The sequence below is a fragment of the Malus domestica genome, chromosome 08, assembly GCF_042453785.1.
Source record: "Malus domestica chromosome 08, GDT2T_hap1".
In the NCBI taxonomy this organism is placed as follows: Eukaryota; Viridiplantae; Streptophyta; class Magnoliopsida; order Rosales; family Rosaceae; genus Malus; species Malus domestica.
Window position 1 is genome coordinate 7,068,559 of NC_091668.1, and position 24,258 is coordinate 7,092,816.

Below are 24,258 nucleotides of genomic sequence, written 5' to 3' on the forward strand. Positions count from 1 at the left end.
ACAAATTAAACTCTTAAAATTTACCTCATAATGCTTTTACCTAAGACGTCTATGTGTTTTTATAATAACTAAAGGATGTCATATTTGATTGATTTTTAGAGATAATTTGTATAAAATAATATTTACAGTTTCGATTATGAGCACAAGTTCTGTTAGCTGAGCACGGAGTATTCTGCGAAGGAACTCCTGCTCAGAGGGCCAAGTTAATTCCTTGACTAATTCGTTGACTAACATGCATACCGACCGGCAATGCTTTCCCTCGCCTTTAAAACCCATCTTGTAGTTCCAAATCCAAAAACAAAAAATAAAGCCAAGAGATATGGATTTCCACTTCCATCTATTGCCACAATTTGCCATATTTTCTGTTCTTCTGATATGCTTATTTGTAAGCATAGAGTCAGTAATTCCAAGCATTTCCACAGACAAAGAGGCCTTGATCTCATTCAAATCAACGACCAATCTCCCTCCATATTTTTGGGACCAAAGCTCATCCCCCTGCACAAACTGGACTGGAGTTGTATGCAACAAACATGGCAAGAGAGTCGTCGCTCTTGACCTCTCAGGCTTGGGACTCACAGGCTCCATAAGCCCTCACATTAGTAACCTCTCCTTCCTCCATTCCCTCCAACTCCAAAACAACAAATTAACCGGAACAATTCCCACTCAAATTTTCAACCTTTTTCGCTTGAGATCACTCAACGTAAGCTCCAACACCATACAAGGTTCACTTCCATCAAACATAACCCTAATGATGGCACTTGAAAGCCTCGACTTCTCCTCAAACAACATCACAGGAATTCTCCCTCAAAATCTCAGCCAGTTGAAAAATCTCCGAGTCTTGAATTTGGCCCGAAACAATTTTTTGGGTGCGATCCCACCATCGATTAGCAACCTTTCATCCACCCTCACAAATTTGAATCTAGGTACAAATAGTTTCAGTGGTACTATACCTAGTGAATTAGGTCACCTCCATAAGCTCAAAGAACTCGACCTCGCCGGTAACCACCTCACCAGGACTATTGCCCCATCCATATACAACATCTCCTCTCTAGTTTTGTTCACTGTAGCTTCAAACCAACTGTGGGGTGAGATTCCTAGCAATATTGGTGACACACTTCCAAATCTTTTGTTCTTCAGAAATTGTTTCAATAAATTCACTGGAAAAATTCCTACTTCTCTACACAACATCTCTGGAATTCGATCAATTCGCATGTCTAACAACTTTCATGAAGGAACAGTTCCACCAGGCCTAGGGAATCTTCCATTCCTTGAAATGTACAACATTGGTTTCAATCGGATTGTTAGCTATGGAAAAGACGGTCTAAATTTCATTACTTCTTTGACAAACAGCACCCGTCTACAGTTCCTTGCGGTCGATGATAATCAATTGGAGGGTTTGATTCCGGAGTCCATAGGCAACCTTTCCAAATTTCTCCAAAGATTGTACATGGGAGGGAATCGAATCTACGGTAACATACCTTCCTCAATTAGTCACCTTAGTAGTTTGACTTTGCTAAATGTGAGCTATAATTCAATTTCTGGTGAAATCCCACCTGAAATAAGCCAACTGGAAGAATTGCAAATGCTTGGTTTAGCAGGAAACAAAATGTCTGGCCATATTCCAAACTCACTAGGTAATCTCAGAAAATTGAACAACATTGATTTATCTGGAAATTACTTTGTTGGTCGCATACCCCCTTCTTTTTCCAACTTTCATGAACTGCTTTCCATGGATTTATCTAACAATTTGCTGAATGGAAGCATTTCCGGAGAAATTCTAAACCTTCCTAGTTTGAGCACCATTCTCAATCTGTCTAACAACTTTCTGAGTGGACCTTTGCCTGAAGAATTAGGACATCTAACAAGTGTTGTCACTATAGACCTCTCCAGCAACCAGTTTTCGGGGTTGATTCCCAGCTCAATTGAAAAGTGTAAAAGCTTAGATGGATTGTTCATGGCCAGAAACAAACTTTCTGGTCCCCTTCCAAATGCTCTTGGAGAAATTAGAGGTCTTGAGATTTTAGACCTCTCCTCGAACCAGCTCTCGGGCTCTATTCCTGATAAACTCCAAGACCTACACATCCTTCGATACTTGAACCTCTCATTTAATCAATTAGAAGGAGTGATTCCTAATCGTGGAGTTTTCAGAAATGTCTCTAGTGTCCATCTTGAAGGCAACCCTAAGCTATGCATGCATTTCCCATGTGTGAATCGCAGGAGAAAGGTACTTGTCCGAGTTCGTATCACTACTATTGTTTTGGCAACACTGGCAGTATGTATTATGGTTGGTCTTTTGCTGCATATTAGAAAAAAAAGAGGCTCAGGCGGCAAAGCAACAACTATAGAAACTAATTCTGGTTTGCTACTAAAAGGGCAACATCAAATGGTCACTTATGAAGAGCTACGAGGGGCAACTGGAAATTTCAACACCGAAAATTTGATTGGAAGTGGAAGCTTTGGGACTGTATACAAAGGTTTTTTGAGAGAAGGAACTGAGGTTGCAGTGAAGGTGCTTGATGCGAAAATGAGAGCATCTTGGAAGAGTTTTTTGGCAGAGTGTGAAGCTTTGAGGAGCGTGAGGCATCGGAATCTTGTTAAACTGATCACCTCATGCTCGAGCTTGGACTTTAAAAACATGGAGTTTCTTGCTTTGATTTATGAGTATTTGAGTAATGGGAGCTTGGAAGATTGGATCAGTGGCAAGAGAAAAAATGAAGATGGAGATGGGTTGAACATTTTGGAGAGACTAAATGTGGCCATTGATGTGGCGTGTGGATTGGATTATCTGCATCATGATTGCGAAGTTCCGGTTGTGCACTGTGATTTAAAGCCGAGCAACATTCTTTTGGATGGAGATATGAATGCAAAGATTGGAGATTTCGGGCTGGCGAAGCTGCTGATGGAGGGAACAGAGATTGCTCAACAGTCAATTAGCTCCACAAATGTCCTAAAGGGTTCTATAGGATACATACCCCCAGGTTGGTAATTATATAGTTCTGAACTATTTCTCAATTGAAAGAATATTTAGTTATTTTTCAATAGGCCATGACACCTATTGTGTTAATAATTGGTCCATTTTTCGTGATACGTACTGTAGAGTGACACTGGGTACCAGTTAATCACTGCTGTTTAAGCAAATATGTGTGTTTTTTAATATACTGACTTGGAGAATGAACACTACACTGTAGAGTATGGTATCCACCAGAAACCCTCGACAGCGGGAGATGCATACAGTTTCGGAGTAATGTTGTTGCAGCTCTTCACCGGGAAAAGCCCCACCCATGAAAGTTTCACAGGAGATCAAAACATCATCAGATGGGTGCAGTCAGCCTTCCCTCACGACGTGATCAAAGTGCTAGACTCTGAGCTGCTAAACGACCCCATCATCCCAGAAGTAGAACATAACTGCATCATCCCAATCATTGAGGTTGGCCTCTCCTGCACTTGTGCTTCTCCCGACGGACGCATTAGCTTGAGGGACGCCCTTCACAAATTGGAAACTGCCAGAAAGACCCTTCTCAGCGTTGAGAGTGCCAAGCATAAATTTTAACAACTGCCGGTTTATGTACTGCTTATTGTGTGTTTATAATTTCTGCTTCTACCAACTATCGTTTCAGATAAGCTTTATTATGTTTTTTTTGTACGTGTGGTTGATTTTGATTCCTTTGCCGTATTACTTGCTATGCTTTTTTTTCCTCAACGAAGTTTGGCGTTATGTCCTCCTCATTTGTATTTCTCTTTTTATTTTAATAAGATTATGGGTTCAACCCTCCGTTCACCCAAAAAAAGTCATCATCATAACAACAGTCCCCGATTCCCATCTAGGCAATTAGTTAAGTTGGACTTTGATACCATTTTTAATAACCAAAAATCATATAAAAAATGTTAGTGATCCCATAACCAACGCCAATTAATTGTCACACTCCGATCCTAAGATACATCTAAAATCAAATGCAATGATCTTTCAAATATTACAACATACTGAAACAAGAAGTACATATATCACAATTTACACTAGAGCAAGTCATTCATCAATTATACATTAAAAGTTCAACAAGTTAACAACAATAAACTTTTGTTCCACAAAAATTATTCAAACTAAACAACAATGCATGGTACAAGAACCCAACTCTCAAAGCAGTGTCCATAATTTCTTAGATTAGAATTATCAATGGAACTGAGCATTAGACTCAACTACCACCAATGGGAGCTTATCTCAAAACAACAAGAATTTAAGACAACACACGCACTTGGTTGTATGAAATGGGTACTTTTCCTTCCGGGTATTCAAAAGTAACAAGTCTGGTAATTAGACAAAACGGTCAAATCACTGCACACCAAATTTGACCAAGCATCCTACGTATAAGTTTCTGCATTGAACACATGCATGCTTTAATCTTTTTTCCATCCGAGTTCAGAAGGAAACCCCAGAAATCCATGAATTTTCAAATCACCGTAACATTGTTCTCTGTTCTTGCATGCATTGTTCTGAGTGTTAACTCAGCAATCACTCCAAGCATTGTCACCGACAAGGAGGCGTTGATCGCATTCAAATCAATGGCCAATGTCCCTCCAACTTTCTGGAACCAAAGCTCATCACCCAGCGCCAACTGGACCGGCGTTTCATGCAACTGAACCAGTGGGACTCAACGGGTTGTTTCTCTTGATCTTTCCGGCTTCGGACTGGTTCCATAAGCCACCATGTTGGTAGCCTGACAGTTTTAAGTCTTGAACTTGGCACGAAATAATCTCAGCGGTCCAATCCCGCGATCCATAAGCAACCTCTCTTCCACCCTCACAAGTTTGAATCTTGGCAAGAATAGTCTCACCGGTATAATCCCAATGGAATTAGGTTTTCTTCGTGAGCTCAAAAAACTGATCTTGCCGGCAACCAACTCACCGGTACTGTTGTCTTGTCCATTTACTACATCTCTTCGCTAGTTCACTTCACTGTAGCTTCAAACCAACTCCGGGGTGAGATTCCAACCAACATTGGTGTCACGCTTGCAACCTTCTCTACTTTCGAATTGTTTCAATCTGTTCACAGGGAAAATTCCAGCGCCTTTGTTGCACAACAGTACAAGGATTCGAGAGCTCCGACTGTCCAACAATTTTCATGATGGTTCAGTTCCTCAAGGCCTTGGAAATCTTCCCTTCCTCGAAATGTAAAACATTGGTTTCAATTGGATCGTTAGCTCTGGTGACAATGCTCTTAATTTCATTACTTCTTTGACAAACAGTCGGTTAAGTTGGTTTGCAATTGACAAAATTCGGTTGGAAGTGCGTAATTCCAGAGTCCATTGGCAACCTCTCCAAGGTTCTGTCGAAATTGTACATGGGAGAGAATCGAATTTATGGTAACAATAACATACCTGTCTCAATTGGTCTATTCAGTGGCTTCTTCTACCCACGTTCGTCGTCAAGCCAAAGGTACTGCCTATCGCCTAGCCTGCCATGCACTTAGAAATGCTAGTCCTTTTGTTTGGTTAGATTCCCCTCCGGGTTTTGTAGCCGACGTCCTTTTCGAGGATGTCCTCTCTGTAATGGACTGAGCATTTGCTCCTTTTGTATGTCTTTTCATCTATGAAATGAAAATCTATCGTTTTTATCAACAACAAAAAAAAATGGTCAGTTCAATAGTTTAACTATGCGAAATGTGAGCTACAATTCAATTTCTGGTGAAATCCCATCAGAAATTGGGCATCTGAAAGAGTTGCAAATGCTTTTGCAAGAAACAAATTGTCTGGCAAAATTCCAAACTCCTTAGGTAATATCATGAAATAGAACCACATTGATTTATCTGGAAATTACTTTGTTGGCCGTATACCACTTGCATTTTCAAACTTTCAGAAATTGCTTTCCATGGACTTATTCGACAATTCGCTCAACGGAAGCATTTCCAGAGAGATATTTCTAAACCTTCTTAGCTTGAGCACAAATTTGAATTTGTCTACCAACCTTCTAGGTGGACCTTTGCCTGAAGAAATTGTACTACAACACGGATTTTCTCGCGTTGGTTTAGGAGTATTTGAGTAATGGGAGCTTGGAAGATTGGATAAAAGGTAAGAAAAAGAATGCGGATGGAGATGGATTGAATATTTTGGAGAGATTCAATGTGGCCAGTGATGTTGTGTCGTTGGACATTGATGTGCCATTGAATATTTCCGGTTGTACATTGTGATTCGAAGCCTAGCAACATTCTTTTGGACGGAGATGTGACTGCAAAGATTGGAGATTTCGGGCTGGCGAAGGTGCTCATGGAGAGAACAGAGAACACTCAACACTCTCAGCTCCACCAATGTCCTGAAGGGTTCCATACGATCCATACCCCCAGGTTAGTACTAATTATACTGTCTTCTCACTTGAAAAAATATTTAGTTATATGTCCAGTAGTCCATGGCAATTATTGGTATATTTTGCATATTGTTCATATATTAAGTCCTGTAGATTGATATTCGATCTTAGTTAATCATGATTGTTGTTATAGCAAATGTGCTTGATTTATAATCTGCTGACTTTGAGGATGAACACAACAATGTAGAGTATGGTTCCGGCCAGAACCCGTCAACAACGGGAAATGCATGTATAGTTTCGGAGTGATGTTGTTGGAGCCCTTCACTGGAAAAAGTCCAACGACGAAAGTTTCACAGGAGGCGAAAACCTCATCAGATGGGTGCAATCAGCCTTCCCTCACAACATGATCAAAGTGCTAGACTCTGTGCTGCCTGCCTACTGAAGGCCCATATCTCATCCAGAAGAACTTGCCTGGTCTTAATTTTCGAAGTTGGACTCTCTTGCACTTGCGCTTCGCCTGACGGACGCAGTAGCTTGAGGAAGGCACCTTACAAGCTAGAAACTGCTAGACAAACCCTTTTCAACGTTGAGAGTGTCAACTGTCAAGCATTAACTTGAACAACAATTGCACATTCATGTATAAGTTTACAGATAAGATCTTTCGAAAATTTGAATCTCGCACTCTCAGGGGCTCGGATATATGAGGCTGGTTTTTTCATATTGCTGTGAATAACACATCAAAACCAATAGTCATGTACTCTTTCCAACTTGTTTTGTTCCGCCATATTTGGAGATCGATCGATTCAAATTTCAAAAATTCAAAAATAAAAATAATGAATTTGACAAGCGTCTAACAAAAAATGGAGAAACACTCAAGTTTTAATTGAAGCCTTAAGTAGAGTAAAAACATAACTAGTCTAGACTAAATCTGTTTTTCGATTAAGAGAATCACGTACATGTTTTCGATCTTACTAAAATGCAAGAAACCAACTCAAATGATCTAAACTTACGGAAAATGAGATTCAAACTCAAATGAAATGAAATAAAACATGTCTTATCAATTGACTTAATCTATACGTACAATACATTTATTTTTAGAAATGAATTCTAGGTTTAGGAAAAAAAAAAAATCCAAATCCATCTCACCCGGGTAACCAAATCACCGGACCCGCGAAGTACAATATTTTTTGCTTCGAACTTTTGAAATTTCAAAATTCGTAAGCCAAATCAGACCGAAAAAACAAACCGGTCCAAAGAAAAACCCAACAATTTCAGGTTTGCAAAGCGCGCAATCTTTTTAACTTTTAAAAATCCAATTAAAACCCCACCGCAAAACCAAAATTTGAAATCCGGTTCATGAGAAAGTCACGTGCGTTCCCCAAATTTGAAATTCGACCAAACGAACGCGACAAACCGTTCCAAAAATTAATAAAAAATTAAACGCTCCAAAAATCACGTCAAATCAAACAGCGCGAAAAGCAGAAAATTTTGAAGCTCCTGAAACATGGCGCTCTCCCTTTCTTTCTCAAAACTTCAAAGTCTTCAACTTCCTCTACAAATCCCCATCTCCCCCCTCGCTTTCTCACACCTTCATCTCTCTCTCTCTCTCCAAGCCACAGCGAGTATAGTCCAAAGCTCGGCACTCTCGGAGCAATGGTCTCTACCACTGTGGCGGAGCAAGTGAACTGCAGTCGGATCACCACTCGCGCAGCTGCCAAGAGGAGGGCGATGGCACCCTTGACGGAGGATAACCATTTGGCTAATAAGAAGCGCCCGGTGCTCGGAGATGTTACGAATGTGGTTAGCGTCGGCGTTTCCGGGAACTCTAAACGGGTTGAGCTGCAGAAACCGAGTTGTTTGACCGAGAAGGAAAAAAGGGCCGAGGCGGCGCGTGAGTTGGAGGACCCTCAGCTTTGTGGGCCGTACGCCTCCGACATTTATGCCTACCTCCGCCGTATGGAGGTACTGAAAGATCCCATCTTTTTCTAACTTTTCAATTTCTTCACTCGATAATTAGACTGGTGCCGGACTGTTCGATTCGATCTTCATATTGGGCTAGGGTTCTTGGGTTCAATTTTGATAATGGTAATTCCAATGTTGATAAATCCTGCAACATTTTGGATTTAATCTCAATTAGGGTTTATGTTTTGTGAATTGGGGATTTTGGGTTTGCCATATACTGAGTAGTTGTTGTTCAGGCGGAGCCGAGAAGAAGACCGATGCCTGATTACATGGAGAAGGTTCAGAAGGATGCAAATGCTAACATGAGAGCGGTGCTTGTGGATTGGTTGGTGGAGGTTTCAGAGGAATACAAGCTCCTCCCAGAGACTCTTTATCTCTCCATTTCTCACATTGATCGATTTCTCTCAATGAATGTCGTCCACAAGCAGAAGCTTCAGCTTCTCGGAGTTTCTTCAATCTTCATTGCCTCGTAAGCCTGCAAATCTGTGGATCTGTTCGCTAGTTTGCCTGATTGATTCTGTTTCTTTTGATCTGAAATTCATGATGCTTTTTTAACTGATAGGAAATATGAAGAGATTGATCCTCCTAATGTGGATGAGCTCTGTGACATAACTGAAAATACATACAAAAAAGAAGAGGTATTTGATCTTTTATTTTTGGTTTTATATCCGATGGTTGTCTCTTTTTGCAACAGTTTATCAAGTAGATACATGTGCTTTATACTAAGTGGTTTTTTGGTGGTTGTAAAGGTGATCAAGATGGAGGCTGATATACTCAAATCCCTAAAATTTGAAATGGGCAATCCGACTACTCGGACCTTTTTAAGGTAAGGATGAACCTGACATTCAAAGAACTCACTCTTTTTGGTACATTGTTTTGGTTTCCAAGCTTAAATGACTTTGGCTGATTGATTTACCCCTTTGGTGAATTGTTTTACAGAAAATTCACTGATGTTGCTCAAGAGAGTTACAAAGTAAGCTTTCCTTCTGTCCTGTAACATATATATGTGGATTTGACAAGTTTATGGTCTCTTGTACTGACTGGTTGACTGTTTTGTGTGGTTTACAGACTCCCATTGTGCAGTTAGAGTTCTTGGTTGCCTACCTTGCTGAACTGAGTTTGTTGGATTACAAGCTTGTCAAATTCCTGCCTTCTTTGGTAGCTGCGTCAGCTGTTTTTCTGGCACGATTTATGACTCAAACAAAAACACATCCTTGGGTAAGGATTTGATGAATTACTTATGTTGACTTCTATTGTTCCATGTATGAAAAGCAATTACTAAGATACATTCATTCATTTCAGTGTCCAGAGCTGCAACAGTATACCGGATATAAAGCAGCTGATTTGAAAGAATGTGTTCTTGCCATACATGACATGTGCTTGGGAAGAAGAGCAAGAAATTTGAATGTTATTCAAGAGAAATACAAACAACCTAAGGTACTTTTATCAGAAATGTGTTTGACCTTCTCTTATTTTCCAAATCTTGGAAACAGTGGTTCTAATGGAGTCAATTTATTTTTCGAATGCAGTTCAAACAAGTGGCACATATTCCTTGCCCTCAAGAAATACCAGTTCATTTCTTTCAAGATCTGAAAGCATGAAAGAGTGATCTTTTTGGCAAGGTCTTATCCAGTGTGATAGGAAGATCTGGCTTTAAGTTGTATTTGGCGAGCTTAATGAAAGGCTGGTAATGTGGCCAATTGCCATTTGTTGAGGAGATGGCATTTTCGGGCCATCTTGACCAGTTGCACTTGAGTAAACTTCTCCATGGTAGACTTTGGACAAGCTGGTTCTGTACGCATCATTTGTCGAATCAACACTGAAAGAACTGTGATGCAGGGTTATGGTCTAGCACTGAACCAAGGGGCCATTCCATCCCAAATGTGTTGCTATGATGTATGCATGGGATCTAATTGTCCAAGCCAGCATTTTTGAGCCACAGATGGAAATGGAACTATACACATGAGCAAGAGCGTTGCCTTGTCAAACTGAACAGCCAGCCTTGCCCACTTCAAGCCTTCTCCCATTGATGAAACTAATTTAATGATCTCCCAGAACAGAGGACAAGAATGTTCATTGCTTATGCTCCCTTTTGAGCTTTGAAAATTATGTTTAGGTTATAGTGGTAGACAGTATTTCGTAGGTATAGAAGTGTTAGTGATGCAAATTTGCAAGTTTGCTGACTTCGAAGTAAAGTTTGGTTGTATTGAGAATAGAAAATCATGAGCTATTACCCAAGTATATTTCTCCATAAATTATCTCAAATTTTAATTACATGGTACATTTGAAATTTTTGTAAGAAATACATTGAAAGATGGAAGTGCGAGTTTGTTTAATAGGGAAAATGAGAGTAAAATAACAAACCAATGATATTTGAGATTAAAATGATTGAGAATTTATGAATGAGGAACATATCAATCGGCAAGTATTTTTTTAAAATCAAATTTATTCTTTTAATTATTGGTGGTTTAATAGTAAAGAGCGGATTGTGAGATTTTCTTTAAATTAAAAATTGAAGGTTTTGGGTTTGAAACCTGTTGTTGGTGTGGAAGCCAGACTTGTGGTCAAGGGAGGTTGAAATGCGTTTGAGAATCTTTCCGGCTTTCGGAAGGGTTGGATAACTGTGGCTTGCCATTAATTGTCGCTTAAAAAAAAAAAAAAACTATAGTGCTTGAGAAGTACAACTTGAAAAAGAAAAAAACAATTAGTTCTTTAGATTTTGATTTTTAAAAGTTTAGGGAAAGATTGGTTACTCTCACCATCAACGTTAGGGCATACCTATAACATCTTGCCAAAATGATTTATGCATGACACTTAACTACCAACTGTCGTTGGCATGGATTAACCAAAGAATTTACATATCATGCACCAACTGGTGACAATGAGAATCAAATATTTGTTTGGGGGGACGACGACACACAAGGCAAAGATCTTACCAACTGAGCCAACTCTAATTTTTTGGGGGGGGGGGGGGGACAGGGATCTTACCAACTGAGCCAACTCTAATTGGATTTGTTATGAAGGTTAAGGAAAAACATTATTTGCAATGTGGTGGAGATATAGATTCGTCTATAATCCTCAACACTTATGTATAGAGATATGCATTTCAAAATATATTATTCTAGTTAATTTGACAATGCTCAAAATAGACCATGATATTCGTTTTTCTCATTTTAATTTTAAGAGATTTTTTTTTTTCCAACTTTGCAATTTTACTCTTCTTAATTTCGAAGTTATTAAAAAGATTTCAAGTGTTTTATTATAGTCATGAAGTTGATGGCAATTATAAATCGTAGAGGTACATGTTTCAGTTATTACGGGCGATATTGTGTATTTTATTTATGATGATTCATCGATTCAGGGGTTAAAATCGTTAATATAGCTTCCATAGTCTCCATGTAATTTTCCATTAGATAGCAGAAATAAGTGTCCACTAGATTCATAAACTATAAAGAAGGATTTTGAGTTATTTTGATTTTGGTGTATGACTTTAGTAGGGGTGGGTTCAAAAAACCGAAAACCGAAAAAAACCGAAAACCAAACAGAACCGAGGCCGAAAAAAACCGAACCGAAACTGTCAAACCGAACCGAACCGAATCTGACCAGTTCGGTTTCGGTTTTTGAGGTTCGGAAACCGAACTGAACCGAACCGAACCTATATATATATATTTAATTATTTTTTTAAATATTATAAATAGTTTAGTCATACAATCATAACAAAACATACCTTGTTGCTAAGTTGGTTTCGGTGAACCTTTTCAAGCCCCAACGCATGGGTTCGAACCTCCAGGATTTCTGAGAAGTTTTTTAATTTTTTTGGAGAACTCAACAAAACCCTAGCCACTAGCAGCCATACCTTTTATTTTTTTTCATTCCCTTCCTCTTTCTCTCGTTCCCTGCCTCCTCCAGTGTAACCCTAACCCACCCAGTAACCCTCTTGCGCAGCCGAGCCTCCTCTCTCTCTCGCTGGGTCTTCAACTTCAATCGCTCTGTCTCTCTCAATCTCTCAGGCGACCCACGACGGCACGACCCTTTTCCCTTATCACTCTCCTCTGTACTCTGGACCCGCTCTCCTTCCTTCCCAACTCCGCCGCTCTTCCGCTTCGTCTTTTTCCTTCACAGCGACCTGCAAGTGTCGCCGTCTCACTCGTCGTCACTGATTTGCTCTCAATTTCTCACCCCCATGACCTGTGACCCGCGACCTCTTGCTGTTTCGAGTCTCGACCCACTACTTCATTCCTTTGCAAGGTTAGTCTTATAATAATTTCTCTCATGTTTGTTCTACATATTTTGTTTTCAATTTGATGCGTTTTGCAAAATTTATTTTCAATTTCATGGGTTCTGTAGCTTTTCAATTTCATGGGTTTTGGTTTTGCAATTTGTTTTGGGTAACTTCAGTTATGAACACTATTAGTTGAGGTTTCATTAATTTGTGAGAAATTTTGGTTCTGCAATTTATTTTGGGTATGTTGGATTAAGGATTTGGTTCTGCAGCTTTCGCTCTAGGGTTGGTAACTTCAGTCATGAACTTATCGGGGGAAGCTTTAAATGCGTACAATGAGGCTTACGAAGAGTTGATGAAGATCAGTGAATCAGATGAGGAGGATTCACCTTGTCCGATTTTTGAAACATTCCAAGCGTGTATTTGTGTTGTTTTAGATGTGTAAAATTGATTTCATTCCTGTAGGTTTTCATGTGGATGACGATGAAGTGACTTTGAATGTGAACTTGCATATTTTCAATTTTTTTATTTTTTGGAGGAGGGAAGGAAAAAAAAGAAAAAAGAAAAAAAAACCGAAAAAACCGAAACCGAACCGAAAAAAAAACAGAACAAAAAAAAAACCGAAATTTTTTTAACCGAACCGAAATTTCGGTTCGGTTTCGGTTTTGGGAAAAAACCGAACCGCTGAGAACCGAAACCAGCCCTAGACTTTAGGATGGATGTAGATTTTATATGTAAAAACAGAAAAAATGATGAGGTTGTAAATAATGTCACATGGCACGACGTGATTAGTTAAAAATCTTATCGAAATATATTCTTAAGGATTCTAAACAAATACTGACATGTGTTGCAATGAGATTGATTCAAAATCTTATCGGAAATCTAGACACGTGTCACTACAGAATTGGTTAAAAATCTACTCGAAAATCTATCTACAAAAATTGTACTTTCGGATAATAACTTGAAACATGACAAGGCTAGTTAAAAATCATATCCGAAATTAAAAATAAAATTGTTTTTGGTGGATTGAATTGACTTTTTAAGCTTTTAGTCTTCACCTATATGTCTCTCACATTTGAATTCACCTACAATTTATTTAAAGGAAAACTAATGAAAATGGTTTGAAAACTTTGAGTTTTAATGATAAGGACAAAGTAAAGGGTAAAGTGAATAATATTGTTGACTCTAAAAACTACCAAGCCTACGTGGCGCGCATGCCGAGTAATCTATGAGCTAACCACGTCCTTCGGTTGAATGCGGGGCATGCCAACTCGTCGGCCGAGGAGTAAAATATGCTGATGTTGTGTTGAGTGCGCGGGCGACTTCTGTGTCTTGCGATTGCGACCGAAGAAGGAACACATCTTGGCCTCTTAGGTTCTCGAACCTGAAGACAAGGCTACTATTCTTACAAAGTTTACAAATCGTCGTCGTCGGATTCGGTCACAGTGATGGTATTCGTTAGAGTAAACTCACGCCGAATCGACACCAAAGTATAAGGGCACAAATATTCAAAGCGGATATATGTCTTAACAATAAACGTGCTTTGACCGTCGGAACGTCGAACTCTAAATCCCACTTGAGAATATCCAATCATAAACTAACTCGGCGTGCAATGTGCCGAGCCTAATAAACTGTAACACCTCACTTCGCCGAGAAGACTAATGAGATGACCTCGACCAATAAGGATTCGGGAATCCTTTTCGACCGAGACTTAGATAGATAACCAGTCACCCTCGACGCAGTGCTATCTATGCCGACTGAAGATGCTGCGGGACTGGATGGTTCTACGATGACAGTCCTATCTATGCCGACTGAAGATATCACTGGTTGCTTTCACAGTGCTGTTTATCCAAACTGAAGGTGTGTCAGCGAAAGAAAAAAAGGAAAAAGTTTCAAGGTTGTTGAGAGAATTTACGCAGGGCAACTGTGTGTTGAATTTAAGGTCCTCTTTCCGTTGTCATTGCATCTGTATTTATAGTGATTGTATGCTTGCTTGGCACGGCTAGATAATTATGCAGAGTCTGACTGCAACTCTAACTAGCTGAGATAAATCTGATCTGTGGCCTTCAGATTTCGCAACTTCTAACATAAAGCTTATCTAGGCTTTGTCATACCACATCAGAAACCTAGCCCATCTAGGCTTCTAATCTAATTAAAAACCTCCAGTAGAAAACTTTATCACCATGCAAAAACCTAGTCTACCTAGGTTTCTTGTATCATCATTACCACCTAGGCTTATCATATCTCCACCAAAAGCTTAGCCTTCCTATACTCATTGTCTTATCCATCACCTAAGGCCATCATCATGTATCCTGATCCTACCTAAATAAATTTTAAAATCCATTTTGAACTGTGCCGCACACCCACATCCGGATATCAACTTGAACTGTGCTGACATGTTTTCAATTGGAAATTCATATCTCATCATTCATAAAAATAAAAATAAAATATTATTAAAAGATAATTATGATAAAACATCATAACATTATCCTTTAATAATAATAAAATGAATTACCTCTATTTCTCATCCGACGGTATGAAGTTATACTTACTCAACGGCCTTAATTGCATGGGCCAAAGATGTAAATTCGGGTCCAAACAAGTACAATGATTGACTTTTTAGTGTAAAAATGTGGTTTTTCGTTTAAGTGTACAGTACCGAAAGCTTTTCATTAAAATTTCCTTTATTTGAATCTCTCGTTTTTTTTATAAAAATTTTGGTGTTGGTATTTACCTCCACAAATCCTCATCGGAATGTCGGACTCCGAGAACACTAGCACAGCTCCGCCTTAAGACCAAACCTCCGGCATGGAGCCCCAATCCTAACAGTAGCAGCACCACCACGCACCAGCTCACAAAGGGAAGCCCAGCCTCCTCACCTCCTTCAACATATGGCAGCCAACCCAACGCATCCGCAACACCGGGAATTAGTGTCCTTCTTGCAGTGGGTGCCTAGATGTGGACTATTACTTACCTCCACAAATCCTCATCGGAATGTCGGACTCCGAGAACACTAGCACAGCTCCGCCTTAAGACCAAACCTCCGGCATGGAGCCCCAATCCCAACAGCACCACCACCACCACGCACCAGCTCACAAAGGGAAGCCCAGCCTCCTCACCTCCTTCAACATATGGCAGCCAACCCAACGCATCCGCAACACCAGGAATTAGTGTCCTTCTTGCAGTGGGTGCCTAGATGTGGACTATTACTTTTAGCCCGGAGACATTCATCAAAGCGGTTAGAGATAAAGTTGCACATTGTTATTGTTCTCAGGATCGCGTTGTGCGAGTTGAGGATTTGATGCATCACGTGCGATACTCGTCCTTGGAAAATTCTCCTCCTAAGTCGAGGTGGTTTAAACTGGGGAAGAACCCAAGAAAAAATGGATTACAAGAATTATCGAAGATGACCAATGCGAGTGCAGATCCAACCATTTTCACCCATTTATGGGCTCTACAATTTGTCTATTAGAGCAATTCCACTCCTAAAGACTTTGCGCCAACACTCAACGCATTTATCCACTCAAGTGAACAGTAATAGACCTCAATGAACAGTAATAGGCCAAAGCATCTCCATTCTCCACCCCTAAAAAAATGCGCAGGCACCCAGTCTAAAAATGCGCTGGCACAAACGATCTCCACACCTACATAATACGCTGGCACCCAGCCTATTTAAAATGTTTTATATTTTTTTAAAAGAATAAATAAAAAAATAGTTTTATTTTTGGATAAGATTTTTAACCAAATTTGGATGTATGGATGTATGGTTTATATGGAAAACAAAATTAAGGATGAGCTTTTTGGTATTTTTTTTCCCACAAAAATTATATGAAAGCTTTGGTAGAAAGTGTAGGAAATATTGAAATGTGGTGTAAGGTGGAAGATAAGGGTTAGGTATTTATAGGAAAAAAAATAACTTTTTAAATTTTTTTTTTTTATTTTTTAAAAAAAATTTCTGTAATTTTCAATAATTTTTAATAAATTTTAATATAGTTAATTAATTTGGACCGTTGGATTTGAAAAATATTCAAATCCAAGAGCCAAGGTGCTGTTACATGGCCAATGGTCATAATTCTAACCGTTGGGCCTTTTTTTATTATTTTTATTTTTGGTGAAAAAAATGTGGATCCTTGATCTGTGATCGGACGGTCAATTTTAAAAGTCAAATTTAAATTTTTTTTTACCGTTAGAAATCTAACGGTCTACAAAAACTAGCCGTTGGAAATCCAACGGCATTGAGAAGGCCACGTCGCCTCCTTCAGGGCGAAGCACAAGTGGGCTGACAGCAGGCCCCACCGCCTGCACCCTTGTCCCCTACTTGCACCCACTCGCGAGTGAGATGCACGCGCTAGGCAAATAGCCCGGCTCCTTGGTCAGTCAATTTTGGGCTGGCCCAGGTTAGGTGCCAGGCAAGTTGCTAGGCTGAAGTGAATTGACAAGGTGCCAGCTTAGTTTTTTGCCTGGATGCTAGGCTATTCCATCTCCGGTGGAACTGCTCTTATGATAATATTGTAGGGCTGTTAATATTAACTTTCGAATTGCCACATGTTATCTTCCTTGTGTGGTCTACCATGTGGGTTGCTTCATGGCGCTGTACTCGGAGAAGGGAGTTTATGGATGTGGCTTCAACTTAGCGACAATGTGGTCTCTTGCTCTTCGTCCTTCTAAGGTTGGTCATGACTGAAAAATAGAAAAATTGCGCACAACATGGCAAACAAAGATTTGAGAATGAGAGTAAACTAACAATTAGGTTGATCTGATAGTATTATTAGTACAAAATATATTATGAGAATGTATTATTAGTACAATTAGGGTCTATATCTAAAGAACCCTATATATTATTAGTACAAAATATAATTATTAGAATGTTAAATATAAGATAATAATATATTATTATATTTAAAGCTTGACACGTGGTGAATTTTAAAAGGATTGTAGTATCATTTAGCAAAATTCAGTAGCCAGTTAAATCTCACACAAATTATTTTCAAACACATGATGGCAGGTTGAGGTGAGAGGCGAAATAAATATATAATAATTTTTATTTCCAAACTTTAAAATAATATTGGTAAAGTGGAGTATTATTATTATGATTATTATCATCATTTTTGTTGGGTCTTAATTTATTTATTTGTTTTTCAAACGTGGGTCTTTTATTTTTGTTGGAATGGCCAGTCAAAACAAAAATGGTTCTTTACTTCCAATTAAGGAATTTTTACCTTTCAAACATCATATGTGAAATTGTTTATTTTCTTTATCATCATCTAAATATCATATAGCAAAAACTTATTTAATTTTGAAATCTTTTAGCTACTCATATGCATAAAAATAAAAGAACCATTCATCTTGAAGATATTACTTACCAAAATTGTTGATAGGTTTAATACATATGAATGACTAAACGATCTTCAAAGTAAATAATTTTTTGCAACTATAATCGTTAAATGATAATAAAGAGAATGAACGGTTTTGACTATAATGTTGAACGATAAAAGTTCGTTAATCATAAATGAGTAGACAAGTAAGTCCTCGTAAGAGAGGACACGAGCATTATCCAACAGAACATTATCAAACATTAAGAATAATTTGTTTATTAATGTCTTGAAAACTTCGATAAGTGTAAAATAAAAAAGAAAAAGAAAAAAATAGCTTGACCCAAATGCCCGAATGAATATTGCAAAGGGGTGTTTTGATATAAGTGCCTGAGTTTCAACTCTATAGACTAAACATTTGTAGGTTTTAGAGATTTAATTAAACATTTTTCCTACAAATTTGGAGTCTCATCTATCATAACTATCCTTTATTTGTACCAAAATTACATATCTTACCACTGCCTAAATTCTTCACGTCAAGAAAAAAAATACAAAGATATTAAAACAAATTTCCTACAATCTAGCTGTGAGATCCCACATCGCACAGGGGTGAAGATCTTGTAAGCCTTGTATGTATATTTCTATCTCTACCTAGCACAAGGCTTTTTGGGAGCTCACTGGCTTTGAGTTTCATAGGAACTCCGAAGTTAAGCGAGTTCGCGCGAGAGCAATCCCATGATGGGTGATCCATTGAGAAATTCTCCTGTGAGTTCCCAGAAACAAAATCGAGAAAGCGTGGTCAGGGCCCAAAGCGGACAATATCATGCTACGGTGGACGCGAGCTAGGGATATGGTGGGGGCCTGGGTCGGGATGTGACAATTTGGTATCAGAGCCAACTCCTGACCGGATGTGTGCCGACAAGGATGTCGGACCCCTAAGGGGGTGGATTGTAAGATCCCACATCATCCAAGGGTGAGGATCCTGTAAGCCTTATATGTATATTTCTATCTCTTCCTAGCACAAGGCCTTTTGGTAGGAACTCCGAAGTTAAGCAAGTTCGCGTGAAAACAATCTCATGATGGGTGACCCATTGGGAAGTTCTCTTGTGAGTTCCTAGAAACAAAACCATGAGGGCGTGGTCGGGGTCCAAAGCGGACAATATCGTGTTACAGGTCGGGATGTGGTGGGGGCCCGGGCTAGGATGTGACACTAGCTCCTTTGATTCCCTCTAAAGATAATTATACCAAAAAAAATGATTTTCTACAATTTATTAAGGAATAAAATACCCTGCTGTTTGATTTTTTTTTCCGTTCAATGAAGAAATAAAATACCATTTAAGATATTTATAGTAATCCATATATAAATTTTTGTAGCAATTTATATAAGGAAATAACATCGAGAATAATATATACAAACATACCAATAAAAAATATATGTATGAAAACAAACCTACTAAAATTGGAAATAAATGTACTAGTAAACAACGTTGAAGAACAAAAGTAAATGTACCAATCAACGATATGTATAATATTAATCGTACCCATATGATACTAAATGGTACCATAACAAAATCGTGAAAAAAACCTATCAATCAACGAGAACAAAACTAAACATACTAGAAGCTAAAACAAAACATACCGAAAGCTAAAACAAAACGTACCAATCAACGATATGTACACCCAAAAATTAAAAATAAATGTACTAATCAATACAAAACCAATATATAATAACCAACAATAAACGTACCATTATCACTAATCAACAATATGTACAAATTCAAATGTATACAAAATAATTATCTAACAAAAGTATACTAAATAATAAACAAACAAAAAAAATCTAAGCATCCATCATTTCAATTTTAGGATAAAAAAATGTTTTGAACGAAAACAAAAAGTAAAAGAGATAATTGGATAAATATGTTGAGCGAAAAAACCAAAATTATCTCCTAAAAAAGAGTACAAAACTCCTAAAATACATGAATAAAAAAAATGACTGGATAAAAAAAAATTCTCTCAACTAATTAAAGGGACAAATTTAGAAATCAATATGTAAAATTTTAATTTAGAAAATACAATTATTATTTTTAATTTAAAAAATAATAAATATTGATGTGGCCTAAGGTATCGTTTGGTATGCAGATGGGACGAGACGGAACGGCGGGACGGGATGGGACGGGACGGAACGGAAAGGGAGCAAAGATGTTCTCCATTGGAAACAAGGAGGAAGAAGAAGGAGACGGAGATGTTATAATTTTGTGTTCCACAGATGTCGAACAAGTCGTTCCAAGGGGTGAAGCGGAACGAAAATTCATCCAAAATTCGTCAAGTGGAACAGTACGTTCGATCCGTTTTAGGCGCACCAAACGTGGGACAGAACGCCTCGTCCCACTCCGTTCGTCCCGTTCCACGTATCGAACGATACGTAATGTACCAAAGCGCCGTCATCAAAATTTTAAAAGGCATGGATATTTAATAAAAGAAATTCAAATTTTGAGTGTTAAATCTAATTAACTCTATTGCAAAAGACACATTCCAAAATTTCAAAAATTGAACCAAAATTGAAGCAAAGGGCGAACCAAAACGTTCAGAAGCAGCAGAAACCCAAAGGCGCCAACTTTACTTTTCAAAGTGGCGCTCTCATTTTACTCGCTACAAAACTCTCCCCCCTCCTCTTTCTGAACCTCTGACCCAAAACCTCGAAACTCACAGATTCGAGCAGAGGCAGCCATGGCGGACAAGGAGAACTGCGTGCGTGTGACGAGGTCGATGAAGCGGAGGGCCGAAGCTGTGACCCCGGAGCAGCGGGCCACCAAGAAACGGGTGGTGCTAGGAGAGCTCACGAATGCTGTTGTTCCGGTGAATAAAAGCTTCGGGGCAGAGAAGCAGATCAAGAAACGCGGCGCCAAAGGCAAGGCGAAAAAATCAGTGCCCGCGAAGGCGGCCCAGGACATTGATGCGTCGTCGGATGACCCCCAACTGTGTGTGCCATATGCTCGTGACATTTATGAGTATCTTCAGAAGCTCGAGGTAAAGGGTTATCGAATTGCAGCTTTCTTTCTTTCGAACTGGAATTTATTGGAAAAATGGGAGTTGGGTTTTTCTTATTTTTGGGTTCTTGATGTATCAGTGGTTCTGGTTGCACTGAAATTTGAATTAGGAATAAAGGCTGAAGTTTTCTAGTGATTGGTTTATGTGAATTTTTTATTAGTCAAAGATTAAGCTGTTTTCAGGAATTTCTGCAGTATCTGTGTCCTGGGTTTGGTTTGAAGTGGAATTTACTGGAAAATGGGAGGTGGGTTTTGTTAATTTTTGGGCTTTTTATTTACCAGTGGTTCTTCTGGTTCCTCTGAAACTTGAATTAAGGATAAAGGCTGAATCTTTCTGGTGATAGTTTATGTACTTTTGATATGCAAAAAGTGTAAGCTTAATTAAGTAAGTTTTGCGGTCTATGTATTTTAGCTTTGATTTGAATTGGCATTTGGGGTTCTTTTGGGTTTTGGGGCATCTGGGCTAATGGTGATGACGGGTTAATGTTCAGGCGGATAAAAATCGCAGACCTTCACCCGATTACATGACAAAGATTCAAAAAGATGTCACTGCTAATATGAGAGGAATCTTAGTGGACTGGTTGGTGGAAGTTGCAGAGGAATATAAACTCCTTTCTGACACTCTTTTCCTCACCGTTATGTATATTGATAAATTCCTGTCTTTGAATGTTCTCAACCGGAAAAGGCTTCAGTTACTCGGTGTTTCTTCAATGCTCATTGCCTCGTAAGTCCACGAATCAATGAAATTTTTAAGTGATGTTTCTTGTTGACATAGATCGAAATTTGTAATCTTATGGTTAATGTGGCAAACAGAAAGTATGAAGAGATCAGTCCTCCACATGTAGAACAATTCTGCTACATAACAGATAATACGTATGATAGGGGCGAGGTGAATTTTTGTATATCTATTCCTCATCTTAGATTTTAATGTATCGCATCTCCTTTGGTTTTGTAATTGTAAAAGTTTAGTTAATACTTGTTCTCATTGTAAAGGTGTTAAAAATGGAGGCTGATATACTCAAGTCCTTAAATTTCAACTTGGGAAGTCCTACAATAAAAACATTACTAAGGTAAGAAGTCTTGGTACTGTTTTTCTTGGACATATTTATCAATATGCTTTTGAGATGCTGAGTTTGATAGCTTATTAGACTGATTAACGTTCATTCACGTTTTGGTTTGCAGGAGATTCACTAGATTTGCTCAAGAGAGCTACAAAGTAAGCAAAATCTCTCCTTCTTCTCTCTTTTTCTCTGCTACTTGGGTGTCAGTTCATGTGGGAAGCTAACAAATTGTTTAGTGGTCTTTACAGGATCCTAACCTGCAGTTAGAGTTTTTGGGATACTACCTGGCAGAGTTAAGTTTGTTGGATTATGAATGTGTTCAGTTTTTGCCTTCCTTGGTGGCTGCGTCCGTTACATTTCTCACAAGATTTATGATCCGGCCAAAGGATCATCCTTGGGTAAGAACTTGTTAGAGAACTTTTAACATCATTCAACTCAAAATATTGAATGCAATTGCTGAGTTGTTTGCTTATTGCAGACTTTGTCCCTGCAACGATATTCCGGATATAAACCAGCTGATTTAAAGGAATGCGTTCTTATCATATACGACTTGCATCGTAGTAAAAGAGGAGCGTCTCTACAGTCCATAAGACGAAAGTACAAACAGCATAAGGTATATTCAGGCTAAAATTTTAACCCTACTGATTTTGATTTAATTTTCCGCACCATAGGGATGTTCTGAATTGCGTTGTTTTCTTAAAACAGTTCAAATGCGTGGCGACTATCTCTTCACCTGCAGAAGTACCAACAAACTATTTCGAAGATCCGAAGGCATGATTGTTCGAGTACAACAAGACTAGGGTTTAGCTGCAAGATGAATCTTGGAGGCAGTTCTTTGAACTGAAGTTTGTCAAAATCCGTTCTGGTGCCGCCGCTCATGCTAATCGTTGTGATATAATTTTGTAGGGTTTCAACTCTCGATGGTTTTGCTTAGATATTCCCCACTAGGGTTTTAATTTTCTTTGGTCAGTTGGTAGATTATTTGTTAGTGGAGAGAAGTTAGATTAGCAGGTTGATGTTGAATGGGTGTGCAAGCTCGTAATGTTCCTCGTGTTTTCAATCTGTAGAAAATTAGAAATGTTGTTTATAGATCCATATCTTTTTTCCTCCTTTTGTTTCACTTGCATTCTGCTTGAAAGATATGTATTTGGCAATCCAACACAACATTTGGCACTCAAGTTCTAATACCCCGTGTTTAGATTAGACAATATGAGAAATGTTAGCAACTTTCTTAGTTACCTTCTTGTATCAATCTTCTTACTTTTCTCATCCTATGTGTACTCTACTAGCCAACAGGATCCTCTTCGGATCCTTTTGGTGAGGATTATGAGAATTTGTAAATCGTGTCTGTTTATTGTATATCGTATGATTAGTTTTTATCAGGTATTGTTTGTATTTAATTTTAAATAAAAATATTTAAAATGATTCTGACCGCACGATGTACGATGAACGAATATGATTCACGAATCTTCAAGATCTTTAAAAAAAGGATTCAGTGAGAATCCGGATTCCTCCATTAGCACTCAAACTAAGATTTTAATTATATTAAAATTCTTTGTTAGTATAATTAAAATTTAGTTTGTCAAATAGAAAGTAATTAAACTTTTAGCTTTGCGTTTTAGTGGAATACACGTGTCATGAGTACAAGCAAGAGGGTTGACATATTTAAATAAATAACGGTCAAGTTGAAAATGTTTTTAGAATGACTAAAAAAAAATTTAGTGAAATTGTTTTTGGGTTTCAAAAGTTATTTGCAATAAGCACTTCAAGTGCTTTTTCAGTATTAACTTGTATCTTTACTAAGAGTTGATTCCAAAAGTACTTCCAAACGAGCTCAATGTTAATGTTATTTATTCTTAAAATAGGATTCCACACTTAAATCGTTAATTAATATTATTATGTGACACAAATAAATCATCCGTTTCAATATCATATTAAAAGCATACAATCCATAAATAATTGGTAATATGTGAAAAAAAAAAAAGAAGTTATGTTATACATTGAGATATAAACATGGAATATTTTGGGAGTTTTATTACTCGCTACTGCAAACTATGGTGTATGTTTACTAGACACATCTGTCACGTGTCCTTACTACCAACTATGGTTATTTTTAATATTAAATGAATATTTTCCAATTTTGAAAAAAAAAATAACTAACATTAAGTGAAGGACACATAGAAGATGATAAGTTGTAGGGTGAACATACACTATAGTTATAGTGTTGAGCAAAAATGCTCCCAATATGCTATGTTACCCCCATGTCCCAAAAATTTTGATCCAGATACAATTTCAGTAGCCAGTCTTGCACCTTGGCTGTTACTTAGAGCATTCCCAGTGAGGGGCTCTATATGGGG

The 24,258-nt window shown here is 38.2% G+C and overlaps 3 protein-coding genes, 1 long non-coding RNA gene and 1 pseudogene across 5 annotated transcripts in view; 4 read left to right on the plus strand and 1 right to left on the minus strand.

Annotated features, from left to right (window-relative positions):
- LOC139198241 (uncharacterized) overlaps window positions 1–24,258 on the minus strand; it is a 77,135-nt gene that overhangs the window by 17,053 nt on the left and 35,824 nt on the right. The gene's annotated exons all lie outside the window — the stretch shown is intronic.
- LOC103441247 (probable LRR receptor-like serine/threonine-protein kinase At3g47570) lies at window positions 320–3,719 on the plus strand. Its single transcript, XM_070826750.1, has 2 exons — window positions 320–2,978; window positions 3,189–3,719. The coding sequence occupies exons 1-2, from the start codon at window positions 320–322 to the stop codon at window positions 3,548–3,550; spliced, it is 3,021 nt and encodes a 1,006-aa protein (XP_070682851.1). The 3' UTR covers window positions 3,551–3,719.
- LOC103441248 (probable LRR receptor-like serine/threonine-protein kinase At3g47570) lies at window positions 4,438–6,962 on the plus strand (annotated as a pseudogene).
- Window positions 7,760–10,494, plus strand: LOC103441076 (cyclin-A3-2-like). Its single transcript, XM_008379770.4, has 8 exons — window positions 7,760–8,256; window positions 8,493–8,725; window positions 8,819–8,894; window positions 9,006–9,082; window positions 9,196–9,229; window positions 9,325–9,474; window positions 9,559–9,693; window positions 9,786–10,494. The coding sequence occupies exons 1-8, from the start codon at window positions 7,948–7,950 to the stop codon at window positions 9,855–9,857; spliced, it is 1,086 nt and encodes a 361-aa protein (XP_008377992.3). The 5' UTR covers window positions 7,760–7,947; the 3' UTR covers window positions 9,858–10,494.
- LOC103421124 (putative cyclin-A3-1) lies at window positions 20,321–23,139 on the plus strand. 2 transcript variants are annotated; one of them, XM_008359157.4, is made up of 8 exons: window positions 20,321–20,820; window positions 21,332–21,564; window positions 21,654–21,729; window positions 21,834–21,910; window positions 22,023–22,056; window positions 22,138–22,299; window positions 22,380–22,514; window positions 22,607–23,139. In XM_008359157.4, the coding sequence occupies exons 1-8, from the start codon at window positions 20,521–20,523 to the stop codon at window positions 22,676–22,678; spliced, it is 1,089 nt and encodes a 362-aa protein (XP_008357379.3). In that variant the 5' UTR covers window positions 20,321–20,520; the 3' UTR covers window positions 22,679–23,139. The 2 variants fall into 2 exon arrangements, with proteins under 2 accessions (XP_008357379.3, XP_008357380.3); XM_008359158.4 differs by having other exon boundaries at window positions 22,150–22,299.

Bases quoted from the DNA above. Each gene is read 5' to 3' on its own strand.
- LOC103421124 (XM_008359157.4), top strand. From the start codon at position 20,521: ATGGCGGACAAGGAGAACTGCGTGCGTGTGACGAGGTCGATGAAGCGG. The intron at 20,821-21,331 runs GTAAAGGGTTAT...GTTAATGTTCAG, and splicing joins AGTATCTTCAGAAGCTCGAG to GCGGATAAAAATCGCAGACC. The intron at 22,300-22,379 runs GTAAGAACTTGT...TGCTTATTGCAG, and splicing joins GGCCAAAGGATCATCCTTGG to ACTTTGTCCCTGCAACGATA.
- LOC103441247 (XM_070826750.1), top strand. From the start codon at position 320: ATGGATTTCCACTTCCATCTATTGCCACAATTTGCCATATTTTCTGTT. The intron at 2,979-3,188 runs GTTGGTAATTAT...ACTACACTGTAG, and splicing joins TATAGGATACATACCCCCAG to AGTATGGTATCCACCAGAAA.
- LOC103441076 (XM_008379770.4), top strand. From the start codon at position 7,948: ATGGTCTCTACCACTGTGGCGGAGCAAGTGAACTGCAGTCGGATCACC. The intron at 8,726-8,818 runs GTAAGCCTGCAA...TTTAACTGATAG, and splicing joins TCTTCAATCTTCATTGCCTC to GAAATATGAAGAGATTGATC. The intron at 9,694-9,785 runs GTACTTTTATCA...TTTCGAATGCAG, and splicing joins AGAAATACAAACAACCTAAG to TTCAAACAAGTGGCACATAT.